The following is a 26,745-nucleotide window of genomic DNA, read 5'->3' as shown; positions in this document are numbered from 1 at the left end:
AGGCTGCTCAATCACACCTTAAGGGTGCAGCAGCCCCCAAGACTGCTTCACTCTCTTCTCCCCATTCCACAAGTTGTGGTGAGGTAGAAATGGCCACTGGATCCATTAGTCCTATCCTAACCCACCTACCTTCTAGCCCACTCCCATGTCCTCCTTCCTCCTCACGCCAGAAAAGCCTCTGTACATTAAAGCACAGTGAGCTAATATGGAGCACAATTATGAGGTATGCGAGAGATGCAGCACGTTCCTGGAATTATGCCTGATGAGTTCTGCTGCATCCAGAGCTGCTGGAGTCCACAGATTTTCTTCATGCAGGAAGGAGGAGTAAATTCTGGAGGATTGGGGCCTTGGTGTCCAAGTCCTAAAAAGCTATTTCTACCACAGTTTGCATAGAGTTTGCCTCACTATTCAGTGACTTCGCGACATTGATATTAGAATGAGCAGCATACTTTAAATCTTAAAAAAAAAAAAAATATCATGATCAAAGTAGCTTGTGTGTACCAGTGAAAGAAGCTTAAGTGCATCAAGTATCTATATAAAATACTATATTCAGGGTGAATGTATTTTCCCACACAGAGAACGATAGTGCTTTCACTACTAAAATCATCACTCTGCATTTAGCATATCTGTACTTCATGGTGAACTATCAGCATGGCAGGCGTCCAGGCCATTTCTCAGCCTTATTCTGGCAATCAGAAAGGTCTATTAATCCCAACAGGACATTAAGTGAGATAAAACAGGTTCTCCAACCTGAAAACTAGATTAAGGCTTAAAAATAAACTTCAGAATTTAATTCTACATCCTGAGACTTGGCCACTACATAAGTACTGTATGGGCTCTTATCTCTCTGGCCTTCCCAGGGATAACACTATACCACATAACAGAGGGAATTCAAAATTATGCAATCACAGCACTTTCATTACTCGCAGCCAAAACCAACACACACAAATCCCATCCCTGATTTTATTTTCCACTTGTCAACAAGTAATCAGGGCACTCATTCTGACATTTCCTACTCAGAGATTGTTTTCCATGTCATCATTTCTATGTTAACAACTATGGTAGCGAACCAACAGGCTCACCAGAGGCATTCTCCCCGATCCGGATGGACGCAAAGTTATTCAGTAGGATGATAAGGGAATAAGATGCAAAGGTCCAGGCCAATCACAACTGACAGCCCAAGACCCAGCTCTCTTACTTGGCTTGTCTGGTCTAAGAGAAGTGGCAAGGAGTCCAGAGGAGGAGGTGGCTACCACTGTAGCCTCATCTAACCCAGGAAAATTGGGGCCCTTAGTTCTCCACCAATCCTAGCAACAGCGGAAGCTGGAGTGTAGATGGGGCTGGTTTTACCAGATTCTGGGAGACTAGAGGAAAACAGAGATTGTGGCCCAGGTTATTTTTAAGCATTATAAAGATTCATCCAATGAAGTGAGCTGTAGCTCACGAAAGCTTAAGCTCAAATAAATTGGTTAGTCTCTAAGGTGCCACAAGTCCTCCTTTTCTTTTTGCGAATACGAACTAACACGGCTGCTACTCTGAAACTTATCGCTACCAGTATCTCATCTAAGAATCGTACCCCAAAGCTTCATATTGCAAAGCTAACAGATATAGACAAAGCAACATGGCATGAACCACTGTATTTTCTAACTGACAAAAAAACTGTAACTGTGAAACTTCCAGTAACCTAAGTGGGAGATGCATGCTAAAACCCCACTTAATTATTTTTAAAATGTAGAAGTAAAAGTCCTATCTCACTTTGGCACATAAGTCTAAACCACTATAACTATGAAAGAAAAAACACTTATCTTGATTTTTCACACCACTCCCAAAAATGTGTACACACACACAGCTCAAAACATTTTGTAGTACTGCACCAGGTCAGTCACAGAGTACTCCTTTATTCCCAGATACATGGGGATATAGCAATTTTACACAGCAGACCTGAGGAAATAACTAATTTAAAATAAATCATTTAAAAGCTTTCATTAACAACAGCTCCCTTTTTCAAATTTAAATAAAATTACTTAAGACAAAAATCATAAGGAAAATGGGAGTAGGGCAGGAGTTCTCAAACTGGGGGTCTGGAGGTTACATGGGGGGTTGTGAGCTGTCAACCTCTACCCCAAACCCCACTTTGCTTCCAGCACTTATAATGGTGTTAAATATATAAAAAACTGTTTTTAATTTATAAGGGGGGGGGTCACACTCAGAGGGGGTCACCAGTAAAAAAGTTTGAGAGCCACTGGAGTAGGGGGGAAAGGTGAATATAATCATTATCCCAAATTATTTCTACAATAAAATCTGCTTTAATTTTATTTGTACTGTGTCAAGGAATCAAGCCAGCATAAACTTTTACATTCAGAAGGATGGAACAGAGTAAGATGATATCCTAGATATCATTCATGGCGAAGAGTTGAAATGCCTAAGTAGGGATGGGGTGGGAGGGGTCTTCTTTTTAAAATCATTGTGATATTTAAAATCAGAATGGAGGTTGCACTACTGTAGACAACAAATGTTGATAAATGAAAAGTAATGCTCATCGGAAAACAATCCCAACTATATAAAACGATTGGTATTAAATTAGCTGTTACCGCTCAAAAAAGAGTTCTTGGATTCATTGTGGATAGTTCTCTGAAAAACTTCTGCTCAAAAAAGCTAACAGAATGTTAGGAACTATTAAGAAAGGAATAGATAAAAGACAGAAAATACCATAATGCCATTATACAAATCTATGGCATGCCCACACCTTTAATACTGCATGCAGTTCCAGTCACCCCTTCTCAATACAGTTATATCAGAATTGGAAAAGATACAGAGAAGGGCAAGAAAAATTAATAGGGGTATGGAACAGCTCCCGTATGAGGGATTAAAAAAGACTAGGACTCTTCAGCTTGGAAAAGAGATGACTAAGGGGGGATATGATAGAGGTCTATAAGATCATGACTGGTGTGGGGAAAGTGAATAAAGTAGTATTATTTACTCCTTCAGGTAACACAAGAACCAGGAATCACCCAATTAAATTAATAGGCAGCAGTTTTAAAACAAACAAAAGGAAGTACTTCTTCACACAACACACAGTCAAACTGTGGAACTCATTGGCAGGGGATGTTATGAAGGCCAAAACTATAACAGGTTTCAAAAAAGAACCAGGCAAGTTCACAGAGGATAGATCCATCAACATCAATGGCTGTTAGCCAGGACGGGCAGGGATGCAACCCCATGCTCTTGGGTGTCCTAGCCTCTGATTGCCAGAAGCTGGGTGTGGACGACAGGGGATGGCTCACTTGATGACTGCCTGTTCTGTTCATTCTCTCTGAAGCACCTGGCATTAGCCACTGCTGGAAGACAGGCTATTGGGCTAGATGGACCATTGGTACGTAAGTACGGATTTGTGTAAGTCAGGTCTTGCGTAACCCGGGGAGCGTCTGTAGGATGAAATTCAATACACACAAATGCAAAGTACTCCACTAAGGAAGGAACATTCAGTTGCACACATACAAAATGGGAAATGACTGCCTAGGAAGGAGTTCTGCAGAAAGGGATCTGGGAGTCATGGTGGATCACAAACTAAATATGAGTCAACAGTGTAATGCTGTTGCAAAAAAAGCAATCATCATTCTGGGATGTATTAGCAGGGGTGTTGTTAGCAAGACACAAGATGTAATTCTTCCGCTCTACTCCACACTGATTAGGCCTCAACTGGAGTACTGTGTCCCGTTCTGGGCACTACCTTCCAGGAAAGATGTGGATAAATTGGGGAATAGCAACACAAATAATTAAAGGTCTAGAAAACATGACCTATGAGGGAAGATAGAAAAAACTGGGTTTGTTTTGTCTGGAGAAGAGAAAACGGAGGGAGCCATGATAACAGTTTTCAAGTACCTAAAAGGTTGTTACAAGGAGGAGGGAGAAAAATTGTTCTTCTTAACATCTGAGGACAGGACAAGAAGAAATGGGCTTAAATTGCAGCAAGGGCGGTTTAGGTTGGATATTAGGAAAAACTTCCTAACTGTCAGGGTGGTTAAGCACTGGAATAAATTGCCTGGGGAAGTTGTGAAATCTCCATCATTACAGATTTTTAATCTGTAATTTTTTTACAGTATTATCTAGACCAGTGGTTCTCAAACTAGGGCTGCCGCTTGTTCAGGGAAAGCCCCTGGCAGGCCAGGCTGGTTTGTTTACCTGCCGTGTCCGCAAGTTCGGCCAATCGCGGCTCCCAGTGGCCACGGTTCGCTGCTCCAGGCCAACAGGGGCTGCAGGAAGGGCAGTCAGCACATCCCTTGGCCCGTGCCACTTCCCACAGCCCACATTGGCCTGGAGTGGTGAACCGCGGCCAGTGGGAGCCGCGATTGGCCGAACCTGCGGACATGGCAGGTAAACAAACTGGCCCAGCCTGCCAGGGGCTTTCCCTGAACAAGCGGCGGCCCTAGTTTGAGAACCACTGCTCTAGATAATACTTAGTCCTGCCATGAGTGCAGGGGACTGGACTAGATGTCCTCTAAACGTCCCTTTCAGTCCTACGATTCTGTGATTATTGCCCTGGCTTGTTTTATATTAAGCTTCATCCTTTATCCCCCCACATGGAGGCACACTCCCTCCACCTTGCAGCATGGCTCTTACAGCATTCCCAAGCTGCTGGTGGCACCCAGAGTTTCACAGTATGGATGGTGGTAAATCTCAAATCCACAGAAATGTGGCAAATACATTTTCTGGTTGTATTAGTTTTCTGTGAGGAACTCTTAAGGGCATGCTGGTGCGGGGGAACAATGAGCAACCCCATGTACGTCCCTGCTCTTGCCCCAATCATACTCCCCCAGCCCTAGCCACTGCCCATCTCTTCCTTTCCGTGGATTGCCAGAGCCTCAGAAGTCTCTGCAGAAAGCCACTGACCCTCTTTTCCATATGGGGAAGGGAAGATCCATGCTTAAAGGGTCTCCTCCACAAAAGAATTATTTTACTTAGATTGTACACTGTTTGGAGGAGACATCAACATTTCATTGTGTGTGCCTAGAGCCTAGCAAGATGGAGCCCCAAGATATTACTGCAATTGAAGGAGGATGTCAATAACACATACAGAAGTTATTACAGAAGTGGTGGGAGAGGTTCTGTGGCTTGCGATGTGAAGGTGGTCAGCTAAATGATCATGAGGGTCCCTTCTGGCCTTAAAGTCTACGAGTAATTAGAATTGGTCAAGAATTTTTGAAATTTGAACATTTTCATGGAATAAGGGGACATTTTTTGCAAACACTTTCATGAAAATTTTTTCCATTTTTTGCCCAGCAATAATAAAATAAATAGTAGGTTGTGAACTGGCCCTCAAACCTACATAAGCTAAGATAAAATAATAAAATAAAAATAAAAGCTAAAAAACCTTGACCAATTCTTACTAAGAAAACATGGTATTTAATTTACACAGACTGAGGTAGAGCAACCAAAATGCTGGCCCTGAGTTACTGACTACTATGGCTGAAACCAACATCCAATAGTAGTTTTGGAAGAAGTGAGTCCACTGACTGTTTGCTTACACACCCATGAAAGAAATGGTGCCTTTTCTGGAAATGATTCCACATATCTTGTACCGCAAGAATATTCTCAGTGGGACTTGAGTTCCAAAAGCAAATCAGCAACTGAAGCTGCCAGTCACAAATTCATTTGTAAATACTTATGTGGCTGTTTTGATAGATGATACAACATACATTTAATCTGTAATTATATTTTCTCCTGCTTCCACCTACTCAGGAATCTTATTGATGATTGCAACTACAGTACTTGGCCAAAGCTGCTTGTCTTCCCAAAACAAATAACCTTTATGTCACACAGGCATTAATTAAAGAACTGTAATGAAGAACTGAAATTAAACAGCGAATAAAATGCATTCCGGACTATACTATATAAAAGCACTAAATTTCAAAGATAACTGCATTGCTGTAACATGGACTCCGATAATTGCCAAAAACACAGAAGTTAGCCCAGACTGCAGTCCAGAAGAAAACTCTTCAATGGATTTGACAGGCAGAAAATGTTGTGAGCAGCTGGACAGCAGATAGCCAATGCAGACTGTTTTTAAAGCCACGACACCTGCCAAAATTCAGAGGAATACTTCACCCATTGCTGGCCCGTGCTATTCTCCATATATTATTTCCAAATTCAAGTCCACAGGAAGAATCTGAAGGCAGACTCCCAACACATGCAATGACACAAGAGGGAAAGCACACTGTATCCACAGAGAACACTCACCAACACCATCAGCTGTATGCCTCCTGTGGCTTGTTTCAGGAGCCCAAACAGCAGTGTGTCAGAGACTTTTGAAAGTGTGAGGTCAATCCTGGTGAATGACACATTTTTCAAACCCATTCCTTTCCCAGCTTTCCCCAAACAGGGACTGTTGCTGCTTCAGGATGCAACCATTAACAGGAACACCAACATTCCTCACTGCACCATCACCTAGCCTGCAAAACTGCTCTTTTTATCAGTGATCAGAAAGCAGGAAAATCTCTCATTCAGAGCCTCTTACCCAAACTGGGAAATGAAGGCCACTACAAAAAGAGTCCAAAAATAGCCCAAAGGCAAGAATATCCCTTCCATGATGTTCCCCCCCTCCACGTGACAGAGCACCAGGTCACCCCTGGAACACCCTTTCTCCAGGACCATATTATATACAGCCTTGGAGAAAAAATGGGCATGTTTCTTATCTAAGTGAGGCCATAAAGAAGAGAGAAAGATGTTGCCAATTCATGTAAGTATTTAAGTGACATTTTTGCTTGTACTTGAAACATACCATTATGTTTCCAGGAATGAATAAAGCTCAACAATACATATAAGTGGGCACACGTAAACCAACATGCTGTGTGCCAAGGGCAGCAAAAATAATACACGGTGAACCTAGCAAAGAGGATTAATTTTGTCAGGTTGCTAAACCAAAGACAATGTGGTAAGAAAGGAGCTAGTAATCTCATTTTAAAAAACCCCAAGTCTTATATTGGTATTATTGAACCAAAGCAAGATCCTTTTATGTACAAACCTATGCAGAAATGCACCTATTTTCCCCTGAGTAAATATACTAATGGCCTGTACAACTGATGTTGGGCAGAAAACCGTACCTAAGGATATCTTGCTCAATCAGTTTTGGAAAACTTCTGCTTCAAGACACTAAAGCTGTTCCAGCTGCTTTCTTTCATTGCAAAAACTGCTGGGCTATGTTTGAAAAATGTGTTATCTTGAAGGCTTAGTCATCAGTGAACAGTTTTATAAGAAGAAAAGATCAGATTGTATGCACCAGCATTGTATAATTTTACTACTTGCTGACACCAATACTAAACTTTTTGTGTTGTTTAATAACATTAAATAATGTTCTGCTACCATACATGTTTTCTAACAACAATATTTTAGCTATTAAACTATGTGCTTAAGTGCCTGCTATTTAGGAAAAGCACTTAAGGATGTGCTTAAATCCCATTTGCTTCCATGGGGCTTTCTGCTTTCCCGAAAAGAAATCCTTTCCTGAATCATAGCCTCAGTGAACAACAAAGAAAAAAAATTATCTATCTATAGAGATATATATAAAGATAATAGTCTCAACATCTGGTGCATCTCTCTCTCTCTCTGTGTGTGTGTACATATATATATATATATATCTATATATATATATATATCTCATTTGATGCAGAAATATATTGATAACATTAACAGTTGTGTATGTAAATATTTATTAAAGATAGCTAGCTATTTAGAATAGATGTATTTCTGAAGCACCTATCACAGTACTACCTGAGTGATAAGCAATAAGAATGTTTACCTTGTGTGTTTTGCTGGAAGATTTTATTTAGGTCCAAGGAGGAGGCTCTGGAATGTGATTTCTGGGGCCTTGGTGGGGGCGTAGGGGGCTCTTCCCCCTTTTTCATTGTATCTTCAATAGATGTGCTAGAATAGGACCTAAAGGAAAATATAAGAATCTCAAAGGAAAATAAAATCAACTGATATTTTTAGACTATTCATTTATACAAATGTAGTAAATATTGACTGGAGTTGAGCTTTACAGTGGAAAATCATTGCCTCATGGATTGAAAGGGCAGCTGATGGCGGTGGGATATAATATTAGATGGCACAGACAGAGGGTATTATTGCTCTAAAGAGAGGGAGGGTTACTTTTCAAGCCACAGAATTAGTACAAGTGTTAAAAATGCCTTTTAGCCTCAATGTTTTAGTTTTATAGTTTCAGGCTCCACTCCTTTAACTTGGAGGGTCATGTGACCTCAGCCAACAGCAGAATAATTGTAGTAACTATCTTGAATACACCTGAGTGAAAATTTCTTTCCTTTCTACTGACTTTCTTCCTCTCCTTCTCCATAAACTTTAATTTGAACTCTCAACATGTTGGGCTCTGGCTGCCACTAGGAGTATATTAAAAGTGCTAACTTGCTTCTGAAGCATTTTTGCTATGATATTTATTTCCTACAATATGGCTGAATTCTGAAAAGCACAAAAATAAAGAAATGTAGCCAAAATGTTGCATTTAACTGTAACATAAGTTATAGTACTTCAAACAACAAGGTATCCTGGCAGGAGACCACTTGCAGCCTGCAGTTTTGATGGATTCTGCCAGCATAACCCACCGGGGCACAGGGCTGCTGGCAATGCAAAATCCCCTTGAGAGGATCTGTAACAGTGCAATATGCCTACAACCCCATCTCCTTTCCAGGGTCTGCAGCTGAGCAGGATGGCCAAAACGGGGCCCAGTCTTATTCAGTTCACCCTCACAGCACCTGTTTATGGGGTTCCAACAGACCATTGGGGAAATTAAAAAGCTGTCCTCCTCTAATGGAATTCCTGGGGGAGGGCAGTATTAGAAACACTGCCTGCCCTCACTGGCTCAGGGAGGAGAAATCTGTACCTCCTTGAGCAAGCAGCCTAGACAAGCTCAGGTTTTTTTTGCCCTAAATGTGTTGCAGCAGAGACAATCTGAACTGTCTGGTTCAGATCACATGAGTCTCCTTCAGCCCATGAGCTAGCTAGTTGGTAATTTGGGGGTCTAAACTAATAATTAAGTGGTAGGACAACAGGGCAAAACTATCTGAACTCACATTACCATGCCTTAAACTGGAATGTGACTGTCTATTCTTAGGAGCAATGATCCATTTTCGTGATACTGTCTGTGCACTATCCAATGTATTTTCTAAACACTTGTAACAAGTTTCATTATCTTGAGTGGAGCCCAATATTTTTCTGCTGTTGGAGTCACAAGTTTTCTCTGCAAGGCTGCAGACTTTACTCAAATCAGGACTGACAACATGAAGTGTTATACTTACTGTAACGCATTATGCATGGCAGGCAAGACAAAAAAACATTTGTCTACAACCAGCAAAAACTCCAACCAACGGGTAAAGGGATCAGCAGCTTTTGCCAAATCGGCAGCAGTTAGTAGACAATTCTTTGTTAACAGGTTGGACGCCGGCAACTTCAATCTTATATTTTTGATGAAACCAATAAACATATGAGGTAAAACCCAACTTGTTTCAGAGTTCACATGCAACACGTTGCCTTTGCTTCCACTGCATTTTTCAGCCCAGGGTTTAGAATCCTCCAACCCTACTCCTTTAAAACCTGATCCAAAATCCATTAAAGCCAGAGGGCTTTGGATTAGGCCCTTAAAATATTGTACTTCAAATATATACAATAAACAATGGAAGGGGAGATATATTGGGGGGGAGGGGGATAGGCAGCTTTATACTTTATCATTCATGCAGTAAAGAACTGTAAAGTAGTACCTAGGAGACAAAAATGCATCTGGCCTTGCAGAGTTAATACAATGCTACAGTACTTGAAGGCCACCATATTGACTGACACCAGGGATTGAACCGGGGACCTCCAGAACTAAAAGCATGAATCTCTATAGATTGAACTAGGCTAAGAGTTAGAACTCCTATCTAGAGTTGGTCTTATAAACTTCAAGGGAACCATATTCTGTCACAATATGAAGTTCTATCAAAATCGAAATACAGTCTATTTTGCAGGAATTTTAGTTTTAAAATAGTCAATATCCTCTTGCAACATTATTTGAATGAAACATTTCCATTTTTCGTTTCCAAATTTTTTACATTTGTTGTAATAGAATACAAAATTAAAAAGGAGGGGAGGGAAATTTTTGAATTTTCATCTGCAGAGAATTTCAAAATGTTCAGGTTTTGTTCCTAATTGAAACAGCCAAATTCTGAAACCTCGAAATCCGTTGCAAAATGGAACTTCTGTCCTTTACACAGCTTTACTCATATCCTCTGTGGATCAGGCACAGTGGGGAACACGCAAACACATACAGGCCTGTGGGTTTTATGCAATACATGCTAGACAGGGGTTCTGAGGTTAAAAATGAACTTACTTCATACTTTTGAAGTATTCCATTGAAGACCCTTAGTCACGTGATTTTCTTTTCAAAGTAATTTAAGATTTTTTTCCCATTTTATGATTTTAAAACACAATTAAGTGAATTTTAAGACAGTAAAAGCTCCAGTTTGAGTTAGGCACAAAGCGTGCAGGTGTTGTGCAATCTTCCTGGACACAGACTCTGCCAGCCATGTCTCTCAACCCTCCCTTGCCATTCCATTCCAATGTACAACTCATGACCCAAAAACTCTCTCTGTGTCTAGTTACATGGTGGTTCTGCCATGTGCTAAACAGCTAGTAGGGACTGAGAACACACACACACACACACACACACACACACGCAAAATCACATTTTCTTATGCAAGGTAAACTCAGCTCTCCAGAAGTAAAAATTTCCTTATCACATCACATCAACCTTGCGTTCCTCTTCTCCGACTAATTCATTTCCAGTTTTTGCGTACCCGTCCCAAGTGCATTTTTCCTTGTTTTAATTTTCTACTACTCACTTTACTATCTGATTAGACATAAATTCATATTCTTCCCCTCTCAATACTTTTTTCCAACCCTGAAGTATATCAAACTTCTGCTCTGCAAATACTATCTGTCTGCAGCACCAGTGTACTGCTTTGCTGTAGCAGACCAGTCAAATTCCTTTCCCTCCCTCCCCTCAGTTTACTGTCATTTTGGGAGCAAAAATACATCTGCTGCAGAGAAGTCTGCTTAGTACTTCTACAACTTCTGGCGTTAGAGGCTACATCTACAACCCTTGAAACAAACTCTAAACAGTCAAGCATATAATTTTGTTCTCTACAGTCTTTAGTTTAATTTCAAAGCGTTTATTTCTTTTAGTTTCTCCTATTCTTTGGTATATCCTCCTCCTCTGCCAGGCTACTTTTTTCTCCTCCTCTTCCTCCTTTTTGTTCAATTAATTATAAGCTTTATGAGGAAGAGACTCATGATTACACATTCAATACATTAGAGAAAGAAATGAAGCCCTAAAGTACTTAATCTCACTGGCTGAAATAGACAGCCTAAAGTAGAATATAAGATGTGGGCATACCAGAATGCTGATCAGCCAAAAACAATGCTTAGCCCAGTTATTGTATTTTTGGATTACACAATATTTTCAGACATGAGTTGCCTTTTTCATTCCCTGCAAGTAACCAACATTAGCAGCTTTCATTTTTAATCCACATTCTTATATGAACCATACACTATGTTCTTCTACACACCAACCGGTTACTGTTAGATGTGATAGTACACAATTCAAAAGACAGGACACAGTCAGCCGCATCAGATGTTGCCATTATTGGTGCTCTCTAGATTGTCCAATGTTGCTATCCATATGTAGCATGCAACTTTTAATTAGATGAAGTCTTGAGACTGTTCCTGAAATGGGATGATGACCGATCTCCCTACATGACATTAGGCTGGCTTCTATTTCCACCACAGTTAATAAAATGCAACACCAACACCTTCACTCCTAAACAGTTTGATGTTTAAATAATACACTGTTGAAGGTCTCTTCAGATGGGAATATTTCTTTGACAGAAATAGAAACAAGTACCTGGATCTTGGTCTTGCCTTGAGTGTATTCGATTCCTGAACAACTGAAACCAACAGATTACTTGTTAAAAACATTTTTTTTTTAAAAAAAGAAGAGGTTTCTTTATCTGCAGAATGATAGATAGTTAGAATTAATTACAAACAAATGGAGGATGTCAGAGTGATGTTTATCCCTGCATAATAATGAGGATTCAATTGTTTTCACTCCTCACTCCCCATCTGTAAAAGTGGATGTTCTCATTACCCACATAAATCCTCTAGTTCTTTTTTTAGTCCCATTGAGACTGGCTATTCCAACTCTTGGCTTCAGTTATATCTTGCAGCAATAAGTTCCACAGTTTCAGAGTTGTTTAAAAAGTATTTCCTTTATTGATTTTAAATTTGTTGCCTTTAGTCAGTTTTACTTTTCTTGTTTTATGAGACATGAAAAACAGCAGTGAATGATTTACCTTCTTGGAACCATTCCCTATATATGTACATCCCTTTCTATTAGTCTCCTCTCTAAACAAAAAGTAATTTTGAGAAATGTCACTTTGTGCTTGCTTTCAAATCTACTTCCCCAAAAGAAAGATTCTTGGGGTATTACACCAGTGTAAACAATTTTAAAAGTCTAAGATAGGTAAGTTCCTTTTTTAAAAAAATTGTTATACTAGATAGAATGCTAAAGAGAACCCAGAGGGATGGTACTAGGGAGAGACTTTCAGTGTTATTTGTTACCTTCAGAAAAATCAGTATTTTGCAGACAATTACCACACTCCAATATCTATCTGATTTTACCACAGACTTTCCTACACAGGCTCTATCTGTGGTAGCAGTTGGCAAATGTTGACTTTTTAATGGCTTGTATTATTCTTTTGTATGCACATACCAGTTGGGGGGTTTACAGACATGCAGAACAAATAAGATAGCAGGCAACATAATGTAGATCCACAAACATGCACTTTTTCCTCACAAGAGAAGTTGTTTGAATGGCTTGTACACTATTGACTGAGGCTCTGCGTGGAGGATATACAGATGCAACTGGTAGTGATTAATGCTCAATAAGAAAACCACTTATGAACGAATCTCTCAGTAGATTAATGTCATCAACAAACTGACTCAGTGTAACCAACTCTTACTAGCAACTAAAAGAAGAGAGGAGAAGGAATTACCATTAACAATGAACAATAATGAATATCTTTTTTTAGGTTTGAAACACCCATAGAATACAATTTTAGCAACAGTTTTCTACAATCATATGACCCAATTTTAACAGTATTAATGATAACTATTGAATTATATGTATAATTTTTGAAAGATTTGCCTTCTCATTTTATATCCTTCAAGGTGAACCATATTTTTAGAATATTTATATTTTCTTCAGATCCCCCCCACAAAACTTTATGGAAGGTTGACATCAGAGTCCTCAAATGATGTTTTGTTGAGGTGAACATGAGGACATAGAGAGAAGACAGAATCCTATTTTGAACTGATTATTTATTGTATTAAATAAAGAACTACATCAATGCAGTGTTATGGTCGAGGCCTTTTTTTAAGCAAGTGAAAGTCAGGAAATTCAAGACTAAGATTCCATGACACCCAGCCTGGGGAGAGAGGGGGGAGAACTATTTGGGTTTTTTCTCCTAAATAAGAAAAACAGTTTATTTGTATGTGCAATCATTAGTTGCACAGATACCTCCAGAAAATGTAACAATACTTCAGTCCACTGCCTCAATGCACATAAGCCTGCATCTCACATGAAAAACACAAAAGAAAGGTCAGGGACACTAGCAATTCCCAATTCCTTTTTTTTTTTTTTTTTTTTTTGGAACCTTAGAATGCAGATTCTGGACCTTTGGCCTGTAACCTAATGTCTTGGAGTCTGTTCAGATTTGGAAAATTAAAGAGTGTGGTGGTCTGCTCTAGAGGCTGAAGACTGAACTGAAAGCCAGGCAGTAAATGGTGCTAATATGTTAAAGTGGTTGAAAAGAGAAAGGAAGAAACAAGTATTTCTTGACAGGTTTCGGAGTAGCAGTCGTGTTAGTCTGTATTCGCAAAAAGAAAAGGAGTACTAGTGGCACCTTAGAGACTAACACATTTATTTGAGCATAAGCTTTCGTGAACTACAGCTCACTTCATCGGATGCATTCAGTGGAAAATACAGTGAGGAGATTTATATAAACACAGAACATGAAAAAATGGGTGTTATCGTACCCACTATAAGGAGAGTGATCACAGAACGCCACTAGCCATCACCTTCAGCCCCCAACTAAAACCTCTCCAACGCATCATCAAGGATCTACAACCTATCCTGAAGGACAACCCATCACTCTCACAAATCTTGGGAGACAGGCCAGTCCTTGCCTACAGACAGCCCCCCAACCTGAAGCAAATACTCACTGGCAACCACACACCACACAACAGAACCACTAACCCAGGAACCTATCCTTGCAACAAAGCCCGTTGCCAACTGTGTCTACATATCTATTCAGGGGACACCATCATAGGGCCTAATCACATCAGCCACACTATCAGAGGCTCGTTCACCTGCACATCTACCAATGTGATATATGCCATCATGTGCCAGCAATGCCCCTCTGCCATGTACATTGGTCAAACTGGACAGCCTCTACATAAAAGAATAAATGGACACAAATCAGATGTCAAGAATTATAACATTCAAAAACCAGTCGGAGAACACTTCAATCTCTCTGGTCACTCGATTTCAGACCTAAAGGTTGCAATATTAGAACAAAAAGACTTCAAAAACAGACTCCAACGAGAGACTGCTGAATTGGAATTAATTTGCAAACTGGATACAAATAACTTAGGCTTGAATAGAGACTGGGAGTGGATGTGTCATTACATAAAGTAAAACAATTTCCCCATGTTTATTTCCCCCACCCACCACTGCTCCTCAGACGTTCCTGTTAACTGCTGGAAATGGCCCACCTTGATTATCACTACAAAAGGTTTTCTCCCCCCGCCTCTCCTGCTGGTAATAGCTCATCTTAAGTGATCACTCTCCTTACAGTGTGTATAACACCCATTTTTTCATGTTCTGTGTGTATATAAATCTCCTCACTGTATTTTCCACTGAATGCATCCGATGAAGTGAGCTGTAGCTCACGAAAGCTTATGCTCAAATAAATTGGTTAGTCTCTAAGGTGCCACTAGTACTCCTTTTCTTTTTGCAAGTATTTCTTGACTATCCTAAAACACTCGTACACAGTCTGCAACACACTGAGCTGCTTCTTGCTTGGCTTAAGCAACAAGAGCAGAATTTAAACTGTCATTTGGAAATGATTAAAGACCAAATTTTTTAAAGGTGGGTGCCCACATTCAATAATGTAATTTCACAGGGGCACCTAAATAAGTGGCCCGATTTGCAAAGGTGCTGAATCAAACAGTTTGCATTGGCTTCAAATTACTAATCTTTATGATGGTGAAGAAAACCGTCCAAATGTGAACCAATGAAATGCTGTCCTTCCTGAGTTTATAACACAGGCAGACAGCCTGAATCAACAACTCCAAGAGAGAACTGAACTTTCCCTATTTATGTCAATTAGAGCCCTGCACGCAGGGCCGGTGTAACCACTAGGTGAACTAGGCGGCCGCCTAGGGCGCCAAGATTTGGGGGCACCAAAAAGCTGTGCCCCAATTTTTTTTTTTACACTATTGCTTGGGGCAGGTACCTGTCAGTCTCTAGCGCTCAGGCAGCGCCAGGGCCAGCAGCCTCTTCATCTCTGAGTCGCCCCTCTTAAGTTCCTGGCCGCTGCCACTGCGGCCACCCGGGAGGACGTGGGCGGGGGGCGCCACCGCAGAGGAGATGCAAGGGGCTGGGCTTGGCTGGGGCCCCGCACCTGCTGGCCGAGAGCAGCAGGAACCGGGTGCCACTCGGGGGGAGCTGGGTGGCCCAAGCCCAAGGCAGCGGCAGCCTCTGTAGCCGGGAAGCCTAAGAGGGGCGACTCAGAGATGAAGAGGCTGCTGGCCCTGGTGTGGCCCGAGTGCTGGAGACTGACAGGTACCTGCCCCTAAGCAATAGCTGTACTGCCAGAAGTCCTGCTAAAATGAAATTCAGAAATCCCTGCAGGAGTACAAAGAGAGAAAGATGAACATTCTGCCACTAACTCTTCCTCCCTAAAGGGAAGTATGTATGCAGGAGACCAAGCAATCAGTCAAGAACATGAGCGCAAGATAGGAAATCTGGCAGTTACCAAGTGTTTGGGAAGGAGCCAGGAAAACAGAGTCGGAAATGAGGCACACAGCTGTTGAGGGGCCATTAATAAACTTGAATTTTAAGGCACAACTGCTAAGACAGGCCCTTGGGGTCAGTTTGCTTAATCAAGGATATCTTCGTGATTAAAAGGATGAGAAACTTCAATTTTTTTTAAAAGGGCAAACCCAGATTTGCACTAATACCTAAATGGTTAACCACTGAGATTTATAAGCTCTACTGAGACCTGATAAAGTTTTCAAATATTCAGAGTTCTGCAAGGAATAGTTTTAGGAAGGCTGGGTGGTTAATTTTAAAAGCACCAGTTCTCACTGAGGTTAAATGAAATGAAGTTTCTGGACCAAGCAAGCAATTTTTGACATATGCCATTCCAGAAATAAAACTTTCTCAGATGATAGGGGTGGGGAAGAGAAGGAAGCTACTGGAAAGGAAAGCTACTTCCAGCCTGAACTGTGGAGCCAGTCCTATAGCTCCATAATTCCTGTCACAAGGTCTAGTTTTCAAAATTGCTAAGCACTCATTGACTTCTCTGAGCATTATGGGTACTCAGCTCTTGTGAAAATGAAGACTGTTCAGAATCATTGCTGGCAAGATATAATGTTTACTTTGAGTTTGGGAAGGATTTCCATCAACAGTTATATTATTACCAACTTCTACCAATCTAATGTACAGAAAAAAATAGAACTTTACAATATGCTATATTACAGAATGTCCTTTGTGCTTAAGAAATTAATAAAAGATTTTTTAATTCCACTAAAAAATAAAAATCAGAAGAAAGGTACAGTAGATGAACCTTTTTGACAAGTTCAAATCCTAATTTGGATGAATTTTGCAAATAATGGTCATTAACCCATGCAATCATTTTTTAAAAGTAATTTTATTATAAAGAATTATCACTAGAGTGAAAGGAACATTACCAGTGAAATGAAATAATAAAACAAATTTAGGCTTATTTTGGTAAGAAAATTGTTTAGCTGACAAGTTCTTTAAAAAAAATATATATACATATATATATAATTTTATTTTTTTTTAAAACATGAAAATTTTCTCCTCTTACCTGTTTTGACAGACAAGTGTTGAGATGGTTTAAAATCCTTTGGTATTGTTTTGGCAGTAGTGCTTATGTTCAGAGCTTAATTAAAAATAAATTGAAAGTTATTTTAAATTAATTATGTACTTGAAAACAAAAGTCAATAGCTCTCAACATTGATGAAGGCCCTATTAATAATATTTCATACATGCTGAAAAGAAATGTACACACATTAGGTAAATTATTCCTCAAACCAACAGTGTGAAGTCACTATTATCTTTATTTAATTATGATGATGATAATAATAATAAATAATAATAATTATAAAAAAGTGAGGCATAGAGAGCTCTAGGCCCAAGCTGCCAACCGATCACAAATTTTCGGTGCCTCAGCTTTTGGGTGTTTAACTTGAGAGACCGAGTACACAATTTTCAAAGGTGCTGAGCACTTGCAACTCCAGTTAATGGAACTGAGCATGTTCAGTGGTCAGTAACTCTGAAAGTTAGGACCTAAGCATCTCATGCTAGAAACCTAAAAACTGAGGCATTCAAAATCTTTTGATAACTTGGGTCTAAGTGACTTGCCCAAAGGCACACAGTGAGTCAGCAACCAAGCCAGGATCAGAACCCAGGAGCTCCCGGTCCTCTGGGCTTACTCCTCTAGCAAAGGTTTAGATCACAATATCCCTTTTCCACCAACACCTAAAACATCCCACATCAAGGACGTGAGCAAAACAAAAACCAACCAAAAAAGCTGTACTCGTTTTGCTGAGAACTGTATTATACGGGATCACTATGGATGAAACTCACTTCATTGCAATATGTCCTGAGTAAAAGGAATTTATGAGGACGTAGTCTGCTACCTCATTCCCATCTCTATTTCCACTACTATATACGTTTAAATATACAATTAAGTGACAATGCAGAATTGATTTATCTGTGAGATGATGGAAATGAATGAGAATTTGTTTCGCTTAAAACATCCTGAGCTACAGAATTCTGACTCCTCAAGAGTAAAGCTAAGCAAATAATTGATTTTTCAGTTCAGAGGCCAAACCGAAAAATTTCGGGGGGGGGGGAGAGGGGGGGGAATCTGTTTCCATTTTAACAAAACATTGCGTTAGACCTCAACAAAATGCAAAACTGAAAAAAAAAACCCACTTTTTCAGCTTTTCATTTTGTTCCGGTTGAACAAAATGTTTAGTTTGACCAAAATGAATTTTTTGTTCCGAATCATTTTGGGGTGTTTTAAAATAACAATCTCAAAATGAAATGCCATTTCAAAATGAAAAATCAAAACATTTCAAAACCAAAAAGCAGAAATAAAACATTTTAATTTTCCCCCTTGAAACAGTTAGGCAAATTCGCAAAAAGTTTTAGTGCCTCAAAAGTACATTTTTGGCAAATTTACTATTTGACAAAAAAATCATCCAGTTCTATCTGGGAGTTCTCCTTCCGGGCAGCACCCTGAAGGAATATTCCCTTTTCTTTTGAATCCCATTTATAGTAATAACTTAAAGAATAAGACCAAGTGTACCTTCCATGCCTGCAACTGTGCCTTGGCTAAGAAAAAGAGGTAGATTTCCATAATCATATAGAAAACAATTTGTAAATATGCATAAAGCAAAACTTCATCCTTATGGGACCATTACATACCTAAAGGCTTTCCTTGTTACCTAAGTATGTCAGCTACAGAGAATGAGGCAGATCTGAGGCAGGCCTAAAAGAAATCATCATTGGTCGTTTTATTAGTTTTAAGGTCGAGATCCTGCACTCTTTACTCAAGCAAAATTCTTGTTGAAGTCTTAGGCAAAAAGTATGACATTAGGCCCATTTGGACCAACATACATTTAGAAGGTATATTTGGGTTTTAAAGGTTATGCAAATATGAGGGGTTCATTTTAAAATAACTGACCATCATTTTGTTTTTCTTCAGCTCTGTTGCTGTCAGTACGTCCTTTCTTTGGTTACTGTTACAAACCTTTCTTTCAGATTTACATAAATGCATAACTGACTCAGAAGCTAGATTTGCACAGATTCTGTTAGCAAAGGGAATTGTATAAAGCACTTATTTACACCTAAAACCTAATGAATGAAGCAAAAAGACAAGACACTTTGCTCTCATACCTTGACTGTCACCACTATCTGCATCTTGTGTCAGGGCAGATTTATCAGGCATCTCCTCAACCGATGTCTTCTCACAGAAGAAAAAAAGATTGATTTATTATACAGATTGCTGTATCAAATATGCACAAACACTTCCATAGTCAAATGTTTAAGCACACGGACTAACAGAAATACAGCCCAATATTCTCTCCTGCACCAGATACACTCGAAGAAGTGGGGAGGGTCATTATGAAGACAATTATAGCCTCCTGCTTCTCAAGCTGCCTCAGTTGCAGTCCTGACATTAGAAAGGGCAGCCTGGGGCAGCTATAACTTGCAACAGCTGGCTATAGTGCCTAAGGGACCGTAAGCCAGCTGAGAATTCTCATATTGGAGCAGAATTCTGCTCTGTCCTCTTCTTTCTGATGATGTGCCCCCTGTGCAAGGCGTGGGGAGCCAGCTCTATCAGCTTTACACTAGCTGAAAATTCCCCTTCACCAGAAACAGTACAATGATCAGAATAGCCTCTTTAGTCAAAGTTGGGGCCAGACTTCTCTGTCCTGTGCCTCTTGTGCGTGAGGAAATCTTCCTGATGAGTTAACTGACCTCTGGCCTACTCTTTCCTCTCACTGAATACTTCTGAAGTGGGGAAAGCTGGGGTCCATAGGGCACAACTTCCATGATTCCAATTCAGGCCTCCGTGGCAGAGACCAGGAACTTTAACCCAGTTCTGACAAATGAGGTCAACTTCTTTGATTACAGTAATACCCCATAATGTGGACATTTGCTACTCCTATAATCTCTGCTAGTTACCTCACCAAAAAGGGAGCTGTTCTGCTACTTATCTCAGTAACAGCAGTACTTGGGATTCAGTGGGCAAGGCAATGCCAGAACCCAAAATTCTTCACATGCTTACTGATACTGTCATAGGTGCCGACTTCTGCTCCCACCAGTGGGTGCTCGACCCCTCTCTGCCCCCAGCCCTGCCCCCAATCCACCCCTTCCCCCAAGTCCCCACCCCTTCCCTGCCTCTTCCCACCCCTGCTCTACCTCCACTCCGCCGCCATTCCACCCCACCTCTTTCCCGCCTCCTCCCTTGAGTGCGCTGTGCCCCCACTCCTCCCCCTCCCTACCGGAGAGCCGGCAAACAGCTGTTTGACAGCAGGCAGAAGTGCTGGGAGGGAGAGGGAGGAGCAGGAACGCGGTGCAATCAAGGGAGGAGGCGGGGGGAGCACCCGCTAATTTTTCCCTGTGGGTGCTCCAGCCTTGCAGCATCCACGCAGTCGACGCCTGTGGATGCTGTTATCGACAGCCAGGCCCATGCGACCAGGTTTCAATCCATTAGGCCCATAATAGTGGGTACAGAAATGTGGACTGAATTCATGGTTAGGAATTAGAGATCTATTTTATGAAGTAGCATGTGGATTTTTCGCAGCACAGTTCCTGTAGATTTCAGTGGAAGTAACATGCAAATCCATTGTGTAGGTGCTTTGAAAAAATATGGACAAATGTCAATCTCTATATTAACCATGATTGTGACTATAATACTTTCTAGAGCACATAGACAATAATATGGTAGAATAAAAAAAAAAATTAGTCACCGACTGGCTCAACAATAGAGATCACCACATCAAAGAGAATCAACGGCTCTGAGTTGGTTGGACCTTCATGGACAGTTTCAAGCTGATTTTTTTTTTTTTTTTTTTTTTTACAAAGGCGAAAACATTGGGGAGGAAAAGAGAAAAATCTATTACAGTTCAATAGCTTCAGTTTTCACCATCATCAAAATCTACAATGAATTTCAGATTCATGTTGGGATGCTAGAGACAAATGTTTCGAGAGCCTAAATATCCAACCATAGTGGTCTAGCTGCAATGTACTAGAGGCCCAGACTCCAGATTGGCTTTTCCCCCACCTTCTGAGTCAAGAAATCATAAAGGTTGAGGAAAAGGCTAAGGACCTGAAGCAATGCCCATTGAAGTGAATGGAAACACTTCCGTTGATTTCAATGGACTTTGGGTCAGGTGCTGTTTCAAAGAGGAGCTTAAAGCAACTGCTGGCAGTTTCATCGACCTCATGAGAAATCTGTCTTGTCTCCCAAGCTATTTGCTGCAAGGAAGTAGCACTGATGTGTGTGGAGGAGAGGGGGTACAAAGGGAGAAAGTATGTAAGAGGAAAATATAGCAGACCAGAAAGAAAGTGCTGAGAGTCTCAGAAAACCAAAGAGAGAAAATATGGGCAGATAGTACTTCTTAATGTTAAAAATGAAAATGAATTGCTCCTTTACAAAACATACCGAAACTGTTAATTGATATTTCAAGTTTATTAAAACCCTCTGCCTTTGAAAGAGTCTATTATCCACATGACCCATCTCCTGTCATAACCCTCTTCATACATAAATTCAAGAAATCATTTCTGTTGTACTGTATTTCAGCAATTACAAATAAGGATGCTCTTTAAACTACCTGAATTTATCATGGATGGAAAGGGAAGACGACAGGAAGAAAACACATAATTGATTGCATTGGTAATAAAATATGTTCAGTCTCTTGTGATCACATGTATGAACTCTATTTCCTGAATAGCTGAACCACAAATTAAATTATGAAAGTGAATCACTGCACTCCCCAGAGACAATGATGAATTACTCTCTTTCTGAATCACATTTACACAGTGTATTATTTTTCAAAATAAAAACATCAGTCAGGAAAAATCAGAACACTTCAGTCAAAATCATTTCGAGTCAGTTTTGAGGCAAGGTTTTACAATTCATTAATCATGGATAATTGGGCACATCTAAGCCTAGAGAGCACTGGCTGCTACAGCTCAACAGAAATACTGTAGGTCACAGATTGGCGGGGGGCGGGGAGGGGGGGAGAGATAGAGACAAGAAGAAAAGAGCTGAGCCTGTTGATTGTCAAATGGTCTAATCAACTGCAATATGGTCAGATGACACTATCCTATCTCACCCAATAGCTAGACCTCCATAAATTCAATTTTTTTTTCAAATGAACCAGCTAATAGAGAAAAAGTATTTCTTGGCACGTTTCCAGGCAGCACTGGACACCCTCACACCAGAGAAATGAGGAAGAATGAAGCAGAATACCCAGCTCCTCGTGAATGTGGGACCTAATTACCAAAGAAACAGCTCATAGGTTGGGGAGAGTGGAGTTATTTGGTGGTTATGTTAAGCAGGTTGTTTTACAGGGCAAGACAGAGCCTGGTGAGTTACAGACAGGGGTGCTCAAAAGCTTATCTTGAAAATTAAATTAAAAATTAACTTACAATATGGCATTTTGAAAATCTTCTGCTGTATCCCCCACTGCTAACAACTGCCCAGTGGAGGATTTCATCTTACCACTAGATAACAGATATTTTATCACTACTATTCTACTCTTAGTATTACTGCTGTGATGCTGGCAGACCCAGTCAGATCAGGGCAACAGACCAATAGACTTTTGTATTAGTATAGATCAAAATGAGTGTAAATGTATGAGTGTACTCAGGTGTTTGAACTTCATGAAAATTAGAGGAATGTTACTTGTATTATTTTCATTCATTTGTTCCTGTTCTAATGTAATAGCAAACATTTTCATTGTGTACACCCCTGTAACTAAATAGCCCAACAAAGAAATCTTGTGAAATGCCAGTGAAGGACTTAAACAGAAAATGTTAATTTCAAAGCAAGTGGCCATTATGTATGATGGCTCTTCACTCCCTGTCATCAAAAGAAAAGCCACTGTGGGTAGAGAGACTGTCAGCTTGCTCTCGGAGTGAAGAAACTACAAATATGGACTCATGGAAAGATCCTTCATCTCTGGACTGTTTGGACTTTTACAGGGAACTGTACCAGATGCAAAGCAGAGATCCCCAGAGACAATCTGGGTACCCTAAAAAGACTTTTGGGAGACTGGCAGTTTATTACATCACTGCCACCACTTAGAATTACAAACAGTGACTCACCTGTTATATTTTACCTGCTTTTAGCTCTCAATTACTCTCATTTCCTTTTCTTAGCTAATAAACCTACAGTTAGTTTACTACAGAATTGGCTGCCAGCATTGTCTTTGGTGTAACCTCTGGAGTACCAACTGATCTGGGGTAAGCAGCTGATCACTTGGGATTGGGAGTAACCTGATGTGGTGTGATTTTTGGTTTAAGTGACCATTTCATCACAAAGTCCAGTCTGTGACTACATGGTAGAGTGGTAGAGTGATTCGGGAGTTCACATTTGTTACTGGCTTGGTGAAATCTAGTTACAGAACATACCACCAGCTTGGGATATATGCCCTGTTTTTTGACACTCTGCCCCGAGGTAGGCACTTAGGGTTATGAGCCACTGCAGACAGTGTGACAACGACTACTGCTTCTACTATACTAGGAATTTCTAAAAACATGCGATTTCATTGTACAGCAAATCTACTCATTAGAACATGGGTCTCAAAGTCCCGGCCTGCGGGCCATCTGTGGCCCGAGAACCTCCCCACTGCGGCCCGTGCAGGAGAGATGCAGGCAGACACGCTGCTGGCAATGTCTGCTGCAGGCCCCGCCCCCCGGAGCTCCCATTGGCTGGGGGAAAGGGACCATGACTAGTCGCTGCGCAGAGTCATCATCATTAATTGCTGGGCAGAGTCAGCCATGGAGGCAGCATCACTCTTTTCCACAATGAATATAAACAAGTCAAAATACTGAATACAACCATCTGATGCCCACCTTACTGCAATCCTGAAGGTTTCAACCGCTCAGTCACTGAGGTCAAACATCAACAGACTGACAGAACTGAAGCATTGCCAGGTGTCTGGCAAACACTAAAAACTCTGGCTGGCGAAGAATTGTATAAAGTTGTAGGACAGTTTTATTATTTCTAAGAAATTTGAAATAAAAAAATACAATATAAACGTTTTCTTTTCTGAAAACCATCTTCAGTGAAATTATTGGCCCACTGGGAGAATTTGAGGACTGGCACTGGCCCTAAGGTTAATTGAGTTTGAGACCCCTGCTTATAGGTTTACTCCTTTATTGTGTAAACATTCAAATCCACAAACATAAATGTCACTTTCTATGGATCAGCTAAATTGGCTTATGGAATTTTATTGAATCAGGTTATTAGGATAATATTTTTAATATTAGGAAATTTAAGAAGAATATGAAAGGAGAAACCCTGAGCTTTCTGAAGTATAAAATGAATATCTATATATGTCCCAGCATTTACACTAGCAGGGAGCAAATTTCATCACCACTCTGCAGAAATAGGAGAAGTTGCTTTGGACATCTGGGTAATAATTTGTGAAGGGGGGGGGGGGGAAGAGTTAAAATGTGTCAGCTGGGAGATATGGGGACAAACAGGGGACCTGCCCACTGACAAAACTGGTGCATCAGAATGGACCAATCATCAGGCTAGTCTGGTAGCCTGCCTCCTACTGCAACTAGCATCACAGTTATACATAATATGCATAATTGTACAGTTGTGAAAGGAAGCTTCGCCTGACCCCAGCTGCTGATTAGCTTTATACCCTGAAGCATAAGGGCTAATAACCTTCCTTTTGTTTTTCTAGCTAGTTTAATTGCAGTATTGCCCTTCATAAAAATCTAATCTTTTATTTTTATGTGAACACTTACTAAGCTATTTGCCTCAGTAAATCAATGCAGCAGCAAGTTCCACATGATCCTGGATGATAAAAGTACTGTAGAGTAAGGGCTCATCCAAAGCTCACTGAAGTCAGTGGAAAGACTCCCACTGACTTCAGTGGGACTGGATGAGGCATTACACCCTCCTAGAAATATAATAAGCCTACTGTAAGTAGAAGCTCCCAGCATGCTCTGAATAAAGTGTGCGCATATTAAATACAGTCCAAACTTACAATAAAACAAACCGCAGAAAGGGGGTAAGTTAACCATAAAGACACACGCATCTCTGCCTAAACTTTTTCCTCAAGTATGGTTCTTGCTAAGGCTTTTCCCTGCATGACCTCCCCTGTCCCAGCCTCTACTTCCCTCTGCATCAGAATAAGACACTCAAATCCCTCTTATATCCTGTCTGGAGTTAAAGTGATCCATCTGCTAGCAGAAGCCAGCAGTAGTTACATCTTCATATAGGGTTCTAGCACCTGAGTTTAGGGGGAATTTAGCATAATTCAGCATTCCTGTGCAGTGCCTTAGAAAGTGACACCTTGTCTCACACATATATACATTTTGAAAAAAAAAATATTTGCGAGATAGTTTTCATCTTCAAAAAGCACTATACAAACATTAATCCACAACAACCCTGTGTGGCAGGGAAGCAATAGTATCCTCAGTTTATAGACCCGGAGACTAAGGGTATGTCCACACTGGCAGAGTTACAGCACCGGCCGTTACAGTGCTGCTCAGAAGGCACTGAAGGGAAACCGCTGTTGTGTATTCACACTGCCAGCTGACTGCACAATAGCGTGTTCACACTTGCGGCACTTGCAGTGGTATTCGGAGTGGTGCACTCTGGGCAGCTATCCCACAGAACGTCTCTTCCTCTTCTGCCATTAAGAGTTGTAGGAAGGCGGAGGGAGTTGCAGGGCATCCTGGGTCCTGTCTCAATGCCCCGTGATACATTGCTTCGCATCCCAGCAATCCCTGTGCTTCCGTCCACATTTGGCACCATCTGCGCACCCTGCCTCTTCGATCTGCAGAAATGGATCCCGCACTGTTGACCGATATGTTGCTCGCTCTCACTAACACATCACGAGTGGCAGTGGAGTTATTTCTTAAACTAAACTTCAAAAGCAAGAGGAGTTTCACATCGATCTCGCCACGCGTAATAGCTACGACACGAGATTGCTTGTGGCATTCACGGAGATGCTGACCACAGTGGAACGCCACTTCTGGGGGTCAGTGAAACAACCACTGAGTGGTGGGATCGCATTGTCATGCACGTCTGGGATGACGAGCAGAGGCTGCAGAACTTTTGGATGACGAAAACCACACTCATGGGACTGTGTGATGAGCTCGCCCCGGCCCTGCGGCGTAAAGACATGAGAATGAGAGCTGCTCTGTCGCTGGAGAAGTGTGTGGTGATTGCACTGTGGAAGGTGGTTACTCCAGACTGCTACCGATCGGTTGCTAACTAGTTTGGAGTGGGAAAGTCGACCATTGGACGAGTGTTGACAGAAGTGTGCAGGACCTCTAATTGCATCCTGCTCCAAAAGACCCTGACTCTGGGCAACATGCGTGACATTGTGGATGGCTTTGCACAAATGGGCTTCCCTAACTGCGGAGGGGTAATAGATGGCATGCATATTCCAATTCTGGTACCAGACCACCTAGCCACCAAATACATTAATCAGAAGGGGCATTTCTCTAGGGTTCTCCTGGCGCCTGTGGATCACTGTGGGCGTTTCACGGACATTAACGCAGGCTGGTCTGGAAAGGTGCATCATGCACGCATCTTTTGGAACACTGGCCTGTTCAGGAAGCTGCAA

At 40.9% G+C, this 26,745-nt stretch overlaps 1 protein-coding gene across 1 annotated transcript in view; it reads right to left on the bottom strand.

Annotated features, from left to right (window-relative positions):
- Nucleotides 1-26,745, bottom strand: part of REPS2 (RALBP1 associated Eps domain containing 2) — a 138,318-nt gene that overhangs the window by 33,512 nt on the left and 78,061 nt on the right. The window contains exons 10-14 of the mRNA XM_077816359.1: nt 20,900-20,977; nt 19,316-19,382; nt 17,217-17,291; nt 11,945-11,987; nt 7,796-7,932 (exon numbers count right to left, since the gene is read on the bottom strand). Of these exons, the coding sequence (XP_077672485.1) occupies nt 7,796-7,932; nt 11,945-11,987; nt 17,217-17,291; nt 19,316-19,382; nt 20,900-20,977 (400 nt within the window). The remainder of the gene's footprint in view (nt 1-7,795; nt 7,933-11,944; nt 11,988-17,216; nt 17,292-19,315; nt 19,383-20,899; nt 20,978-26,745) is intronic.

Source organism: Eretmochelys imbricata, chromosome 1, assembly GCF_965152235.1.
Source record: "Eretmochelys imbricata isolate rEreImb1 chromosome 1, rEreImb1.hap1, whole genome shotgun sequence".
Classification (NCBI taxonomy): Eukaryota; Metazoa; Chordata; order Testudines; family Cheloniidae; genus Eretmochelys; species Eretmochelys imbricata.
Note: the sequence above shows the minus strand (reverse complement) of the source record. Positions and strands in the feature narration are given on the sequence as shown.